This window comes from Coffea arabica, chromosome 10c (assembly GCF_036785885.1).
Source record: "Coffea arabica cultivar ET-39 chromosome 10c, Coffea Arabica ET-39 HiFi, whole genome shotgun sequence".
In the NCBI taxonomy this organism is placed as follows: Eukaryota; Viridiplantae; Streptophyta; class Magnoliopsida; order Gentianales; family Rubiaceae; genus Coffea; species Coffea arabica.
In genome coordinates this window covers 46946640-46963530 of record NC_092329.1, presented here as the reverse complement: position 1 = coordinate 46963530, position 16891 = coordinate 46946640, and the positions used below count along the sequence as shown (strand labels likewise).

The window sequence follows — 16891 nt, the reverse complement described above, 5'->3', positions numbered from 1 at the left end:
TAGTTACAACTTTTATGTTGTATTTTGCTTTTGGGATATTATAGTTCATGTATTACGACTTGAGCTGAGACTTTAGCACTGCTGTAAAGAGCATCTTGGCTGTTAGTTTTTGCTATAAATATTTTGCTGTTAGTTTTTGGCACTTCTGTAAAAAGCATCTTGGCTTCTCATCTTTTGTGGAACTGAGTTTGGCCAAGTTTCTTTTCCCTCTATTAAGTATTTTGGACAGGTATAATTATGTTCTTGGCTAGTCTAAAGCAAGTAAATTTTCATTAACAATATCTTGTAGGTTTTGAATTTTCAGTTTCTGGAATTTTATATTTGTTCCTGTGAAATTGTTAGTCATGAGCAATAAGTTACTAAAGAAATCTCCGAACAGAGTTATACACTGAATTACATTTGCAATGCGCAGTAGAAAATGGAGCAAAAGGCACCTTAATTATCTAAGGGATTGATTCTCAGTCTTGACGACAAATTTTCAGTTTTTTTACATCCATTCTTATCAATTGTTGATGTTTAAATTTGAGTGTATCTGCAGCTTATTGTCTTCAAATTCAATGTTAAGAGACATGGTCATTCATCATCTTCACTTTTACATTAGCAAATTTCCCTTTCCGACAATCAATTGACCAAAAAGCAGCTTTGCATTCATAATTGTTAATGGTACAAACATGAGCCTTTCCTATTACACAATAATTGCCAAAAGTGCTGCTGTTACTATTACACAACCATTAACAAAAGTGCAGCAGGTACAACAAAGCCTCCTCATATTTTGGATGCTGCTACATGCTTACTGCATTCACATCCTCCGATAAACCCAGACAGAATTAAAACAACATGTTAGACCCACCAATAACTATCTTCCAATTTTTGTTTAATTCCAGCTTATTAACAACAGCAAAGTACACATCCAAGAGGCAACCAAAGCAGCCCAAAGCAATTTCTCTCTTCGGATTCTCTGTTCTTGATCAGCTTGTAGTCGGTTGATTGATCTTAATAGACCAGGTATTATTGACACAGATCTACTACACATTGGCGGGTCACACCACTTGAAGTAGCCACAAGCCCGAGTTACCTAAAATGCACGAAGAACATCAGATATCAAGACCAAATTTTAACCCCACATCCCAAACCCAAACTGACCTGAAATTTCAAGAAAACTTACTCCATAATTTGGACAACCATAGAATCTTCTCCCCGGATTTGCAGGCTTCCAAGAAGTCACAATGATGGGTTCCTTTCCACAAAGACATCGCTCGTTTGGATCCATTTTACTCTTCAAAGGTCAGCTTCTTCTTCCCAATTTCTTGCTACTGTATTTTCCCTCTTCAATTTCTAAGGGTTAGTGAGGTGATTAGATGAAGGAAAGATGGCTTCTTTCAACCGGTAATGAAATGTGTTTTCCGGTTTTGCCCCTAAAAAAATGACCACGTGAGGGGGGCGTGCTATTTTTAGCCGGAGAAATGAGCAAAAACGAGCAATAGGACCACATTGGCTCATAATTTAAATGTGAAGGATCATTTTGGCTGATTTTATATGTTAGGGACTAAAAAAGTGTTTTTGGAAAATGTTAGGGACCAATTTGGCAAATTTCCCAAACTGAAATCTAAAAACTAAAGTTTGAAATCTGAAATTCGAAGTTTGAATTCATTAAGTTATTGAATTGTTAAGTATTAAATCTAATATATTTGAGTGCATATCACATTTGGTGATAAGTGAATAGCTTATCACTTAATTTTGAGAGCAAGTTTTGCCTAAAAAATTCAGTAGCACTTAATTAATTCAGATGTTCAATTTTTGGTTATTAAACGGTTTGAATATATTAATATTGGAATCCATTAAATTTAAGTGCTAAATTGAGTTATCAAATAGGGCCTTAGTTGAGTTTAATTGTGCTCAACCAAGCTTAATCGAGTATAAATGATGTCAAATAATATTCTAAATAAATTTAAACAATGGATTAGATATACTTTGAGACTAATAAAGATAAAAAATAAAAAATGTAATTTAAATTTGCAGCATGATTGAATTCAGTTAAGTTCAATGAGTTTTTGAATATCACATATTAGGTTTGAATTCAAACTTATCAGGAGTATTCTTTAACTCAAGCTCGAGGTCAACATGAACTCAGACCTTGTTTGATAACCCAATTCGGTACTTTAATTTAATGGATTCAGATATTAATATATTCAAACTGTTTGATAACTAAAAATTGAACATCTGAATTAATTAAGTGACACTGAATTTTCTAGGCAAAACTTACTCTCAAAATTAAGTGATGTTCACTTATCACTGAATATGATGTCCTCTCAAATATATTAGATTTAATACTTAACAATTCAATAACTTAATGGATTCAAATTTCAGATTTCAAATTTCAGATTTCAATTTTATTAAAGGGAAAATCATTCAAAAAGTCCTTCACATTTTGTAAAATAACTTTTTTCATCCCTCACTTTTAAAAATGTAATTTTACGTCCCTTACAAATTCACATTGGTCAAATTTGGTCCCTACTTAGGTTTCCGACTAATTTTTTGTCGGAATTCACCACGTGCCTTGCACGTGATCATATTTTAAGGGTAAAATTGTCAAATCAAATTTTATATAATTCAATTCATAATCTCTCACATTTCATAAAATAAATTTTTTCGTCCCTTACATTTCACATAATGAATTTTTTCATCCTTCACATTTTTCAAAATGAATTTTTTCATCTTTTATTGATCATGTGTGTGAATAATTTTTTTTAAATCCATGTACATATATATATATATATATATATCTATTTGATTTCACTTGAACAGTACGAATAGCATGTGAAATCAAATAGAGATATATTACATAGTATTCGTACTGCTCAAGTGAAATCAAATAGATATACACATGAGTTTAAAAAATTGTTAGTTTTTCACTTATATTCATTTTTTTACTCAAAATTTGAAAATAAAGAAGACAGTTAATCCTAAATATTATCGAATGTTTATATTGAATTAAATTTGGACAGAAAAAATAAACAAAAGAAAAGTATGACAAAAGAAATAAAGGATTTGCACTTTCAAATTTTAAGACAATTAAAAGGCAAGTAATTCAACTATTGGTCTTAAAAGTAACGAGTAAAATTCGAGTTAGGACCCATTAATTAGATGACCTTATTATACAATTCAGTAAATAAATTATTACCAAAAGAGAAATGTCACAAATATACGTGGGTTTATAGAAAAAAAAAACTATTCATACACATGATCAATGAGAGATGAAAATATTCATTTTGAAAAATGTGAGGGATGGAAAAATTCATTTTTCGAAATGTGAGGAACGAAACAATTCATTTTGTAAAATGTTTGGGACGAAAAATTCATTTTGTGAAATGTGAGGGGCTATGAATCAGATTATGTAAAAATTTGATTTGACAATTTTGTCCTTAAAAAATAATCATATGCAAGTCACGTGATGGATTCCGGCAAAAAACTAGTCGGAAACCTAGGTAAGGACCAAATTTGGTCAATATGAATTTGTAAGGGACGTAAAATTACACTTTTAAAAGTGAGAGACGAAAAAAATCATCTTGTAAAATGTGAGGGACGTTTTGAACGATTTTCCCTTTATTAAACACACCCTCAATCTCGAGGTTTAATCGAACAAGATCATGAGTAGCTCGATTGAATTCAACTCATTTGCATTCCTTATTAATGATGAAAAGAGATCCCAAATCTTAGCAGAGTACTTAATGATGGCAAGAGACCCCTACTTTATATGCAGATATATGATGGTGACTAAGGATCTCAATTCCTAACAAAACTACTCATGTCTAAAGTAATTTGGGTGGGACAGGCTTGAAATTTATACGATGGGACCTAAATCTAAATGGGGAGCTAAATCTAAATCCAGTTATTCCGAAAAAAGAAGATTTAGCTGGGCACTACTTGGGAAATTGGAAATCCCATGGGACCCAACTTATTTGCTTTGCCTTTGTCGAGTCTAGAAGCTTTATTAATTAGTGGCCGAACCTATTTGGTTAAGTTAAATATCTCCATATTTTAAATCGAATTTTTCTAAAAACACATATTAACACACTTAACATTCACGTAACCTACTATATATATACATATACTAACAATTATCATCTTCTTTTGCATTTATATACTTTTTCTAATTAATTTTATATTTTCAAAAATATAATACCTGAAATATATCTTAATGAGCCCTATAGGGCACCCGTTAGACAAACCGTTTTAAATATTTTAGAATGAGGCTGTATATGCAGTTTGTAGTATTTTTGTCCAATAAAAAAAAGGAAAAAACAAGACTGATTCCAATAAGGCATATCTATTGCTACTATATTAATGTTTGCTACTATATAAGAAATCTTGTAGATCCTGGCAACTTCCCAACAAGCTCTCCATGATAATCTCTACTACTTTACTATGCGCAAAAATAGCATGTCAGTTCACCAAACACAGTTACCAATTTTTATGAATTGTAATTTAGTTGTACTCTTTTTTATTGTTTAGCATAGCTTCCCTTACATCAGCCTACAGATTAACATCTATATTAATCTTTGGGATTCAATGAGACAAGGAAAATGATGAGTGAAATTCAACACAAACGTTTACTTTGGAACATATACATAATGAATAAAGAGAAATATAGAGCTTTTACAAAGCAAAAAAAAAAAAAAAAGAAATAAAACAATGTTAAAAAATAAATTCAGGGCATTAAGAATAAACAGGGATTAAAAAAAAAAGATGGAAGTTCTTGGGTATTTGAGGCAGTATCAACATGGATTTAGCCCATATTAATTCCACCTATATTAGCCATGGGATTACATCCTCCACATTTTCCATCTATATGGCATGAAAATTTTTTATAGTAACGTAATTCATGTGTGAGAAAACACTACTTGATTTTTTATGGTTTTTTTTTTCTTCTAATATTCTTTTCCAATTTGTTCTGGTTTCATTTGCACCCATGGATTTTTTCATTCTAGCAACATTTCTCTGAATCGAACTCCAAGGATTTATTACAGGGAGGAGATATAATTGTTAGGGGAATAAATTTGATTTTCAAGAGAAATCACCTGTCCATGGAATGAAACTACTAGTCTGCCATGATTAAGTAAATTCTCATCATTAACCATTCTTGTGATCTTATTTGTCTGAAATTCCGAAGTGCAATATTCTCATGTGATTATGAGCACACAATTGATTATTCAAGTATGTGGACAGAGTAATGAACTAGGTCTAATAGCCTAGAAATCAATATCAACACAAGCCTAACAATCATTCACCCCATAATTTGTCTTGGAGAATTCAGCACATTGTCTATTAAGAGTAATCATGTTGCTCTTGGAAAGAAATGATGAGGATAGCAGATGCAAAATGGGGAAGGGTCGTTGTCCCACTATCAAGGGAAGCAAGGTCGTCACGAGACAACCATCCATATGGTAATCTTCATGGCCGTCGTCGATACAAAAAATTTAAAATCAAAACTGAGATGATGTCCCCTGTATTCTTACAAGGTTGACATGCACCGATTCAAGTGAAAGGTTGTTTGCACTGATTTTTTCCGACCTCCGAATTGTTGCCAATGAGCATGTTGTCTATTTTCCCCCCCCCCCCCCCCCGGGTAGACGTTAACTATTAGATAACCTATTTATTCTAAACTATAAAAGAAGGAGAGCCTAAAGAGACTTTGTGTTAGGGATTAGTAGGTACACAGACCTTATTAGATTAAGGGTGTATTTTTGACACAACTTTTAGATTTTTTTTTTTTTTTTTTTGCAAGTGAGATTTGAACTTAAAGAGACTTTGTGTTAGGAGTTAGTAAGTACACAGACCTTATTAGACCAAGGGTGTATTTTGACACAACCTTTGAATTTTTTTTTTTGCTGCAGGTGAAATTTAAACTCCTACCTACAGCTCAAATAGAGTCTTAAGACCCACCTTGGTGACCACTGAGCTTAGCGCGCAGTGGTTACCAATGAGCATGTTGTCGATAGCTTACCACCTGATTTATGCTAGAAAAATCTTATGAACTAACTGATTTTAGTGAAAATGAGAGTGCGCTGATTATGCTGACTTCTATGACGATTACTGATCGTCTCCTCGTCTTGAATAGCCTCAAGGACTTGAAATTCGTGTCAAGAGTAACCGATTAGAAAGATGTTGATGATGAAAGCTGAGAGGTAAATTAAAGCCGAAAAACTTATATAAAATATAGAGTATGCTGGTGAAACTCGTGAAGATTGCTTGGAATAGGAGAGAATTCATATATAACCGAGGAAATTTGCGGAACCTAAAATTGATTTGGTTAAAAACATTGAAGTAGAAAGAGATGATTGCATGAAAATAAGAAAGCTTTGAGAAATCCTAAATCTAGCTAAGAGTTCTAGGAAAGTTGATAAAAAGTAAAAGAAGACAATCAAATTTTCTGTGAATGCCTGGTAATAGCATCGTCTAGTCTTGTTAAGACCACTCTGTTAGAAGCGTTGACGCTTTTGATGACGTGAATCTCCCCCAATCCTTTATCATCCTCAACTGGGTCTTGAAGCTTGATTTCCATAGGCTGTCCCTTGTGTCAATCTAATGTTATCTTCTGGTATTTATAATGGTAAGTTTCCTCAAAAACCAAGAATGTTTTCCTCTGATGAACTCACCAGTTTCATGGTCCACGTTAATTCCATCATGGGATTTTAGGGATAATGTAAGTGTAACCATCACTTTCCTCTCTAAATGTAACCATCACTTTCCTAACTTGTAGGGCCATTCGCTGATGCATACGTCCTTCCTCTGGCGCAGCAACAGCTTCAACAGCTCTTTATAGGTACTTGATTGATCATATCAAACATCTTTTTGTATTGGTACCTATGTCGATGAACATATGCCAGCACGCCTTTGCACGTATTGATGAGCATATAAATGTTGGTCATCATCGTCGATCTCCATTATAACCCTTACCACACACACCTAGCAGCTTTCTCAACCTTGAAGAAGCACAGTGGCCAATATATTCATTGTCGATTTACACCTTCACCTGCTACAGCTCATGAGTTCTTTGTGATACAGCCAATTATTTCCGTATTGGTCTCAAATAAATAAAGTCGATAAGTTTCTATCTATCAATTTAGGCTATTACCTTACCTGTCGATAAGTTATAAATTGTACCTATCAATACCATATGACCAATTATCTATCTGCCGATAAGTGATATATATTGCACCAACATATATAAATAAATGTAACCTTTCACTTCAAGTTATGTATATATTCTATATATAGTTTACAATAAATTATGTATTTCTTGATAACACTTATTTCAGAAAGGGAAAATCCATTCCATTCTCGAAGATGCTATTAGTTCAAAGCATTTCCAAGGGTCAATAAGTCTCTAGGGCAACTTGCTTCAAAAATAAAAAAAAAAAAAAAAAAGAAGAAGAAAGGCCCCCAGAGTAACAAGTAACGGTGCTAGTCCTTCGTTAATTCCGTGGCTTGCGAATCCATTCGGGACCGAAATGATTTTCATTCCATATTAGTTCAAAGCAGGAGAGGCTTCTTAGGGGGATTTCGTAACTTTCGAGCAAACCACAAGGATACTTTGTGTATTTTGTCCTTGTAATTACATGTATTAATGATGTAAATTTATAAAAATTTTATATGCAATTATGTATCATTTTTGAACTTGAGCTGAGCCCAAGTAAGTGCCAAACCCAAATATCATGGAAATTGAATATGAACCTAAAAGAGCCAAACTTGGACTTGCCCGAAACTCAACTCATATAAGGCCTATTGACAGCTTTACGTTTGAGAGCGGAAATGACACTTTTTCCCACATGCAGATAGACAACAGCCCCCCAGATGAAGAACCATAGAAATATGCCAGCACATTAACGAGAAGCCAACTAAAGCAAATACGTTTCCACATACCCTCTTCAACAACACACAAATTTCTTGACCAATACACTAGAAAGATAAACTTACAAATCCTACAGCAGATATCTGCACTCTCGATCAAAGGTCACCTGTTGCGAAACCTGAAACTAACTTAGAGCAAACATTAACCAGCAGAAAGGATACTCCGAGTGAGGGAGCGGAGCAAGGCCAATCATCAGTTGGATGGTCCTGAATAGTGATGCAAAGTATTTCACACATAGTAAAGAACAATGCACAAGTTGTACAAGCTACTGAACTTGGTCTCGATTCGTCACTTTGATGGGACTTTATGTTCTCTGTGAATAACTGTATATCACAAGTACATCACAACTGCACATAAAAGAAGGATATCGGGCCAATCTTGGCCATAAATTACCACGAACAACTATTAACCATTGTTTGTGCCCCTTGATCCTCCTAATTCTACAATCTTCAGCTCTTGTCAGAGTTACATACAGGTAAACAATGCCTATTCAATCGCTGTCCTCATCACCTGCAAGTAACAAATACAACACACCATATCAATAAATGGTATTGTTTCAAATTTGGTTAATGTCTCGTGCAGTTCCTGAAAGTCTTGTCTAGTCATATGCGCAAATGGTCTTATCTTGTTAAATCATTGCCATATGAACTTAATGTTTAGTCTTATTATTATTGGACCAGAGACGCTCAAATATTTTCCACATTTTTGCACATTAGGAGCCAAGAACGTGAACATGCTAAGAACACACAGGAATAGAACATGTGGGAACAAAAACATCACAACTTCAGGGTGCCAAAGCTAACAAGTTAAAAAACCTCCAAGGACTTAGTTCTAATCTTTTGCTATGCATGTTTTTATAAAATAGACAAGCAAAATAATTCTGGTTCGACTTCTAAACACAACTGCATGTATATAATAGAAGAAAGATATAGAAGTATGTCATCCAGTACATTCCCCAAAAAGGATATGGTACGGCCCTCATTTCAATAAATTATCATGTTTCCTTACAGGTGATTAAGATTAGAACATTTTTACGGTAAGTGCAAACTTATAGTGCACTTACCATGTATTTAGATGACAGTTTCACTTTTGTTCGAAAACCATAAACTTTCTACCATGTCAAACATCAGGACATTTTTTTTTTCTTATATTGCTCTTGTTGACAGCCTGATCTATTGCATCCAGAGTAAATTGCAGTATTTCCAACATAAGCAAGTAACAATTTATAGCAATGGCTTTTTGAAAGATTCGTAGCCAAACTATAAATCTGACAAATAGAGGAATATGAAAATACCTCCCCACCTATTACGTCATTGAGCTACATTCAGCACCAAAGACACAAAAGAATCTCATATAGCCAATTGAGCATACCTTCGTTAAAATCTTCGCTTTGACTGTCATCTCCATCTTCTTCTCCTTCTTCATCATCACCTTCTTCGTCTTCTTCTCGTTCTTGCTTTTCTTTTTTCTTGTCATCATTTCCACCATCCTCGTCCTTATCAGTGCTAACAGCATTATCACCATCTTTTTCTTGTTCTTGCTTTTCATTTTCATTGTCATCACTTACAGCATCCTTGTCCTTATCAGTACTAACAGCATCATCTCGAACTTTTTCTTTTTTTTGGGGTTTAGGAGGAGGCAAAAAGCTCATGGCTGACCTTCTTCGCGAACTAGTAATAATATTGCTAAGATCAATACCCTCGAGCTCTTTTGCTCTTTCCTTTCTCTTTCTGACTTCTTTGATTTCTGCAACAAAATTCAAATGGTGTAATTGGAAAGTTAGATATAAAGATCCACTAATTATATTTAGAGTAGCTTGCAGGTCATCAACTAGAGACAAAAGTCAGCATAATAAATAAGGAAAAAGACCTTAAAGGTCCAACTGTTACAGCAATTTTCTTCTAGTCACTATTTATTGTAACAAATTTACCGTCTAACTTGTAAAATTTAGTATATCAGTCATCCTGATAATCATCTTCATTAACCTTCCTCTTTCTGCTAAGTTTAGGGGCAATACGTCCATCATTAAAGAATCAAGTGAGCCAATCTTCATTTTTTTTCCTTCTCTATGATGTATCTTCCACTTTTCCCCATTTTTGTAGTTTTTGCTCTTTCCTCAAGTCCTCAGCTCCTCACAGGTGTCAAACTCACTTTCCCCACAACTCTTGCAACCTCCAACTATCCCCTCCTTGACACAACTACCCAACGCAACCTGCAGCTAGCTCCCTTTCTCCCTGTTTTCAACACATTCACCTTTCCTGCAACACTCACCCTGCCATTCAGTCTCGTACAGGTGATCCCCCCCCCCCCTCTTCTCCTTGGTTTTTCCTTGACAGAAAGATTCAAAGTTGCAAGCTAGTAGGTACATACAAATCACAATCTAATGTTACATCCTCAAGGTGTGCTTTTGCAACAAATTCAGTGATGATGATGCTTGATGACTTCAAACATAAAAAGCTGATTTTGCATGTTCAAGTTCTGCAGCCAAAATACCTTAAAAGATCTTTCAAAGAAATCTCGTATGCAAGATAATAACCAAGGTCAGTAAGAAAAAAACTACAAAATTTCACCTTTTTCAGAAGGATTTTTTGATAGCCCTTCTTTTGCGAGAATGTCCTCCAATTCCTTTATCAAGAAAGCCTCACGTTTGCCATCAGGTACCTGCTTTGCTTTCTTATAAACTGTAGGTGCAATGCTTTTTAGTTTGGATGGGTGGCGGGACCACGAAGCAGGGGAGTTCAAGTTTGTCAGAAGTTCGTAACAGCATTAAGAGTTCAGCTAGACATGGAAATTAATCTCAATCTAAACATTATATCTACCTCATTCCACAAGCTTTAATTACTGATTTTAGATGCTCAACATGTTTCCCAAATGTAGGAGTTGATGCTTCTTTCTTCTGCAAAAAAAATATTTTTTGATATTATGAAAATTATAAATTTGAGAGCACAAGATTATTGAAGTAAATGCATATAAAAGAGGAGGGAAAACACCTTTACAGATTTTTTGGCAGATTGAGATTCACCATCTTCAGACACATCTCCTTCATTGTCAGCATCGCTGCTTTCCTCTGAATGCCTTTTCACTAGCTTACTCTGATTTTTGACAGCAACATCAGTTTTCTTCTCAGGTCTTTTACGTTTCTTTTCCCTGTCAAGTTTTTTAGCTTCAACTCTTCGAACGGTTTTTCCACTTGATTTCATTTTATGCTGTTCATCATCATCTTCATCGTCTATAGAGCCCAATTTTCTTTCACTACTAGTGCTTTCTGCAGCTTTACTCTGACAATTTCCAGAACTTTTCCTCTTAGCACTCATTGCTGATGTTGAAACATCATTAGCATCAAAAACCTATAAAATGAAGGAATTCGGTGAATGGGGAGCCCAAAAATGCACAAAGCTTGAGAGGCATTGAAAAGATACCAGTACCTTTTCTATTTGCTCACGTATAATCTTTTTGAATGGGTCAAGAGCATTTTTACTAAGCTTGAGATCCTCCTCCAAAAACCGGCGAGCTCCAGCCAAAGTAAGTTTCCTAGGGAAGTGCATCATTGACATCAAACAACAAAAAGGAAATAGAAGTGCAGAGTACAGCACAATAATCTACTAACTTCTATACTCCATTTGGCAATTAGTACAGAATGGGATACCTATCCACTTATTAAGAAAGATACATACTCAGACTGTGATCTAATATAATCTGCTCTTTCCCAAATGGCGTTCTTTAACATGCTCTCACTAATTTCAATGCCTTGAGAGTCAACCATCTCAGTTTTGGGTGTCAAAACTCCCATTATTGGGGAGTCTTCTTTCTTTTCTGCCTCATCACTAGGGCTTGTTCTAGCCAAGTCTTCTTTTTCAGGAGATTTTGTCGCTTCTCCTACAGATGAATTGGCTTCTTTTTCTGCGTGGCTATCTGAATTCTTGGTCTCATAATCATCATCATCATTCAAATTCTAGCATTTTAACAGCAAACAAAATCCTTCAACAACTTTCAATTTATACAAATTGACATAAATAAAACACATTCAATAATAATTAAAACAATTAAAGTCTGAGGGCAGCAAGGCAGATGAAGTTGCTAATATGGTTACTAGTCTTTTTAATTTTATCTATCTATTCTTTTCATGGTGGTCTTTTTTTTTTTGGCTAGAGAAGTACATCAAGAAGGAGAGTCAGCTAAGTCACATACACTCTTATCCTTCCCATAGTACCATTGTTGGATCAGACATGACACAGGTTGTCAGGAATCTCTTTCTGATACTTCCATATGAAGTTTTGCACATGTCACATGCAATGAAAACAAAAGGGAAAAAAAAAAGAAAAAAAGAGAAGGGTGCAAAGGTTTGAAACAACCGTCCATGCAAGAGTTAGAATTTAATATTGATTAAGGCCATATCTGCATCTCTTTTGCTACCTTGGCTTGTAAGCACCTCTTCTTTTTGTACACTTAAAATATACCAATTTACTTTTAAACATCAGTCATAGAACATTTAAAGCTAGTTGTATGTCATCATACTTGCATAAATGTTACTCGCAAATAAGAATCCAGGACACACTCCAACACCCATTCCCAAGTTATGTTACAGTCATCACATCCTAATTTAAGAAATTTAATGGATTTGACACCTGGAGCATACCCATTCTCAACACCATATTCAAGGCAATGTAACACGGAGTAGGGGAAGTGGAATATTGATGTCATAATTGGGCCAAGCATACTTTGAAGAGAATGCAGTAGCTTAAAATGTTTTTTGTATATCCTCTTACAAAGGAGGTAGGAATCAAGCAAGTTTATGAAAAAAATCTGCCAATGGAATTTTAGGATTTTGACAATTGACGTCTGGGTCCAACTATTAGTATTTAGAGTATTCAAGTCATTAAATTAGAGAATTTAGGTCCAACTTTAGCAATAACCAAGAAAACAATTCTAAATAAAGGAAGTTACACAATTGTAGCAAAGTAGGGAGACATAGTCTTACACTTGGAATTTGCTAGGTCGCACGTAGCAAAAGTAAAGAATCACTCCTTAGAAGAAATGGAATCTAAGGCTAAGTTTGGGAGTTTAGGATAGAAAAGAGAAGAAGGGAAAACTTAAGTTATGAGAGAAGAGAAGAGGAGAAAGGATTGTTATGTTGTTTGGGAGTTTGGAGAATTAGTGGAATGATTTTGGATATGAAAGTCATTAAATATTTGTTCAAAGCATTTTTAAGGATAAAAGAGGTATTTTAAAAATTTTTACAAGCTTCCTCCAACTTTCTTTTCATTTCTCTCCAATTTGGGAGGAAAAATTTTACCCACTATTCATCCTCCCATTTCCTTTCTTTTCTCTCTTACTTAACACTCACAAACAAAGGAAAATCAGGCTTTCTCTTCTTTCCCTTTCTTTTCCGTTCGAATCCTCAACTCCCAAAGGCACCCAAAACCTAGTCTTAATTCAGTCAAAGTTCTACTACAATAAGCTGTGTCTCCTTTTATAGAGATGGTGTACATTGTAATGCACTAGTCAATTTTACTTCACAATGAAGTATATTCCTAGGTTGCATCACCTTGTCATTCAATAGAAAGATCTTCACCCTTAAGGTTACCAAGAAATCTTAGAAGTGACTACATGTGCTAATAAAGTGTGATAGCAAATTGAACGACAAACTACCTTTGCAGTTGGTATTAATGTCAAAGAGCTTTGGCCCAATAGATATTTTAATAAGGCTCAAAGATTCTGCATCAAGAATAGAAACTTGTAACATATATGACATAGATACAAAAGCAGAAGATTCTTTATACTTTTATTTCATTGTTACCTTTTCCCACTCCCAAACACAAACCCCCCGCCCCAACAAAAAAAAGGTAGTTAGTCTAATCTGAAACAGAGGTCATTTTCTCATTTTTCAGTTTCTTGTTTATTCCATTTACAGGGGGTCAAAAGTCATTTGCAAAAACTAGAGGCCCTAGTTACAATGCGTACATAACATGGGTAAGATGTAATTAACACTGGAAAGACTGGCCAATTGCATACGGAATTTGCCCTAAGGATTGATTAGTGTAGACTGTTGCCTCTAAGAGAGCAGAAGGGTATTTTTAGCTAGCTCTACTTGAAGAATAAAACAGCTATTAGTAGGGAAGCAGCAAGAAACTTTTGATGTCATTCTATTTTTATATTCTGCAAGAGTATGGTTATGTTGTTATAGAGATAGGGAGCAAGAAAGAGGTGGACACATTCAAGGCAAATTAAGAGAACAATTAAAACCTATTAACCATGCACAGAATAGACTGAAAGGATTTCAATAAGTAGGAACAAGAGCAGACAATAGAGGTAAAAAGCGGAATGCACAAATGGTTGTTTGTTAGTGCCAACTAGGACCGTGGAGTCCCCATTTTCTTAGACTCTTGGTGCAGTTCATCATTAACCATTTTACAGTTGGTTCATTCCAACAATCTCATCACACAATATAAGCCAAACCAACCACCTCTCCTCTCTGACCACCCTTGTGGACTTAAACAAATATACATGTAAACTCTGAAAAATAAATAAATATAAACTAAACTAGAAAAGCCGAAAATTGACGTTTTGACATACTTATGAAACTCACACAAATAGTTCAAAGACGCAAATAAAAATGCTTCCAACCAATATTGCTACAAACCTCCCATGAAATTCAGTTCAGCAAACGCAAGAATAGTTAACAGATAACAATTTGCCGGTTACACCCCAATAGGGTAGTACAGATTTACCTTCTCAATGAACTGCTTTATGAAACTCTTATGCACATCCAATGCATATTTCTCAAACCCCAAGTCTTCCTCTAAAATCCTCCGAATACCCGCCAGAGTTAAGGAACTACATTTACAAAAACAACAGAATAATCAAGCAAAAATTTCTAACTAAACGCCTAATGAGATTAATACTAAATTCTGACAACCCAAAAGTCCTCCTAATACAAACAATTATGTCAACAAAAAAGTGACACAGCATACCATTGGAGAGAGAGAGAGAGCCTTTTTACTTCAAGTAACAGTACAAGAACCAGCTAGCCATATTTGATGAATTCGAGTAACGATAAGCGCTAAATAAAAGAAACCCTTTTATTTTCTTGAACATCACAGTCTAAAGCAAGCAAGATGCTTGACAAAGAATTAGTTTCTGATGCGTTTCTACGAGTTTCAACGAATAAATATATGCAGAGAAAGAGAGAAGTACGAAGCGTTGTCTCTGAAATGCTGAAGGCGGGATTGAAGACCGCCCAGTATCCGAGCCTCCATGTTCGCTTTCTCCTCCTCCTCCTGCTTCTCCTTTGCCATTGTCGCCGCTAATATATACTCCCTCAGTCTCTATATACAAATAAAATCAACAGAAAGTGACCCGGATAACCTGAAGGATGAGGAACTAGAATTAAAAAGCTAGGGATTTGAAAAGAGGGATTCAAGAAATGGGGCAAAAAAGGGTAAAGAGAAGGGTTTTACTTGGGGATTTAGCGGGGAGACTAGACAGTAGAATGGCTGTTATTAATTTTCTTTTCGTTTTAATTTGTTAGGAAATCAGTCAAAAGAGCGCGATTCATAAAAGGTCGATTGGGGAAATTTTGGGGACTTGTTATTAATTTTCTTTTCTTTTTAATTTGATAATAAAAGGTCAATCGGGGAAATTTTGGGAACTTGTAAAAGGCGCGTTTCATATTTATTTATTTATTTTTTTATCTATTGGTAACTTCTATACTACTCCCTATTTAAAGGAGGGCCTAAATGAGTAAGGGAGCGTCTAAATGAGTCAAAAGAGACAGAAATAGTGGTTCTCATTTCTAAATCAGAAATACATCATTCGGGTTTGGATTCTGTTGCAGGTGCAGAGAGACTTGAAACTCTGATCTCCTATCTAATGGAGGCCCAAATGAGTCAAGGGACCAGAGGTAATAGTTTCCACCTCTAAACTAAAGAGACACTTTTTGAATTTTACTGTAAGTGCATAGGTTATAGTTTCGATCTGCATTTTAAGTTTCACCAAGCAGCCAATTTATCTAGGGCGAGTTGGTTTAATATTTAAAAGAGCATGAAAACTCTTTAGCAGCTAATTTGCGAGATGGAATTTGACAAGACAAGAAAAAGAAGTGTGAAAAAGGAAAACTTTTTCTATCATTTTGCAAGATTCATTACCCTAAGAAATGAAATGGTCAGGCGGCCAACTTATCTAAGGCGAGTTTATTTTATATTTGAGAGAGCACGAAGACTCTTTAACAGCTAGTTTGGGATATGGGATTTGATAAGAAAAGAAAAGGAAGTGTGATAAAGGGAAACTTTTCTGTTGTTTTGCGAGCTTCATTACCCCAAGAAATGAAAGGATATCGTCTGATTTGAAGAGATTTCTTTTGACAAAAACTTTTTGTTCGTTTTTTGGCTGATTTGGACGAAGAGTTGAGAAAGCCTAGTAAATTTTTCTGAAATGCCAATTCTATCCTTAAATCACAATTGGACAAAATTTTAATGACATATGTATCCAAAATCATTCTCCCTTTCCCAAATTCCCAAACAACATCAAAATCAATGTTGTCCAATCCATCTCCCTTAGGTCAAGGGTTCAAACCTTGCCTCCCATCATTGTGCCCAATACGAGGAGTGTTCTAAATCCATGCGGGTGAGTAGTGCATCCGTCTGGTCTGATGGTGGTTCAGTCCCCGTCATGTTCCCCCGACTCTATAGGCCTACTCCCTAGAGTCGCTTCTCTTAGAAAGTAAGTCCCCCCTTTTAGGAGTAGGAGTAGGTTAGGCTAGACTAGATGTGTCGCTACGAAAAAAAAAAAATCCATCTCCCTTAGATTAGTCTTACTATGTTTATATTATATTTCTAGCCATTGGATAGACTTCATTAAGCCCTAATTGTGATTGAGCTATAGAAATGCCAGTCGATTGACATGTGATTGAGTTATAGACTTCATCATGCCCTAATTCACCGACTTTACTGACTCATTCAGCCCTTCTCCTTCAATTTTGCT

General features: G+C 35.0%; 1 protein-coding gene across 2 annotated transcripts; it reads right to left on the bottom strand.

Annotated features, from left to right (window-relative positions):
• Positions 1–8168: 8168 nt before the first annotated feature.
• On the bottom strand, positions 8169–15509 carry LOC113714847 (uncharacterized). Of its 2 annotated transcripts, XM_072069112.1 has the most exons (10): positions 15370–15509; positions 15107–15277; positions 14641–14746; positions 11587–11864; positions 11338–11443; positions 10903–11259; positions 10732–10808; positions 10483–10607; positions 9284–9658; positions 8169–8422 (listed from the first exon to the last, which is right to left on the bottom strand). In XM_072069112.1, the coding sequence occupies exons 2-10, from the start codon at positions 15205–15207 to the stop codon at positions 8403–8405; spliced, it is 1545 nt and encodes a 514-aa protein (XP_071925213.1). In that variant the 5' UTR covers positions 15208–15277; positions 15370–15509; the 3' UTR covers positions 8169–8402. The 2 variants fall into 2 exon arrangements, with proteins under 2 accessions (XP_071925213.1, XP_027094765.2); XM_027238964.2 differs by having other exon boundaries at positions 15107–15435.
• Positions 15510–16891: the final 1382 nt, after the last annotated feature.

Excerpts from the sequence above, each read along its gene's own strand:
- LOC113714847 (XM_072069112.1), bottom strand. The coding sequence starts at position 15,207 with ATGGCAAAGGAGAAGCAGGAGGAGGAGGAGAAAGCGAACATGGAGGCT. Across the intron at positions 10,809-10,902 it reads CTGCCAAAAAATCTGTAAAG|AAGAAAGAAGCATCAACTCC; the intron begins GTGTTTTCCCTC and ends TTTTTTTTGCAG. Across the intron at positions 9,659-10,482 it reads AAAAAATCCTTCTGAAAAAG|AAATCAAAGAAGTCAGAAAG; the intron begins GTGAAATTTTGT and ends ATTTTGTTGCAG.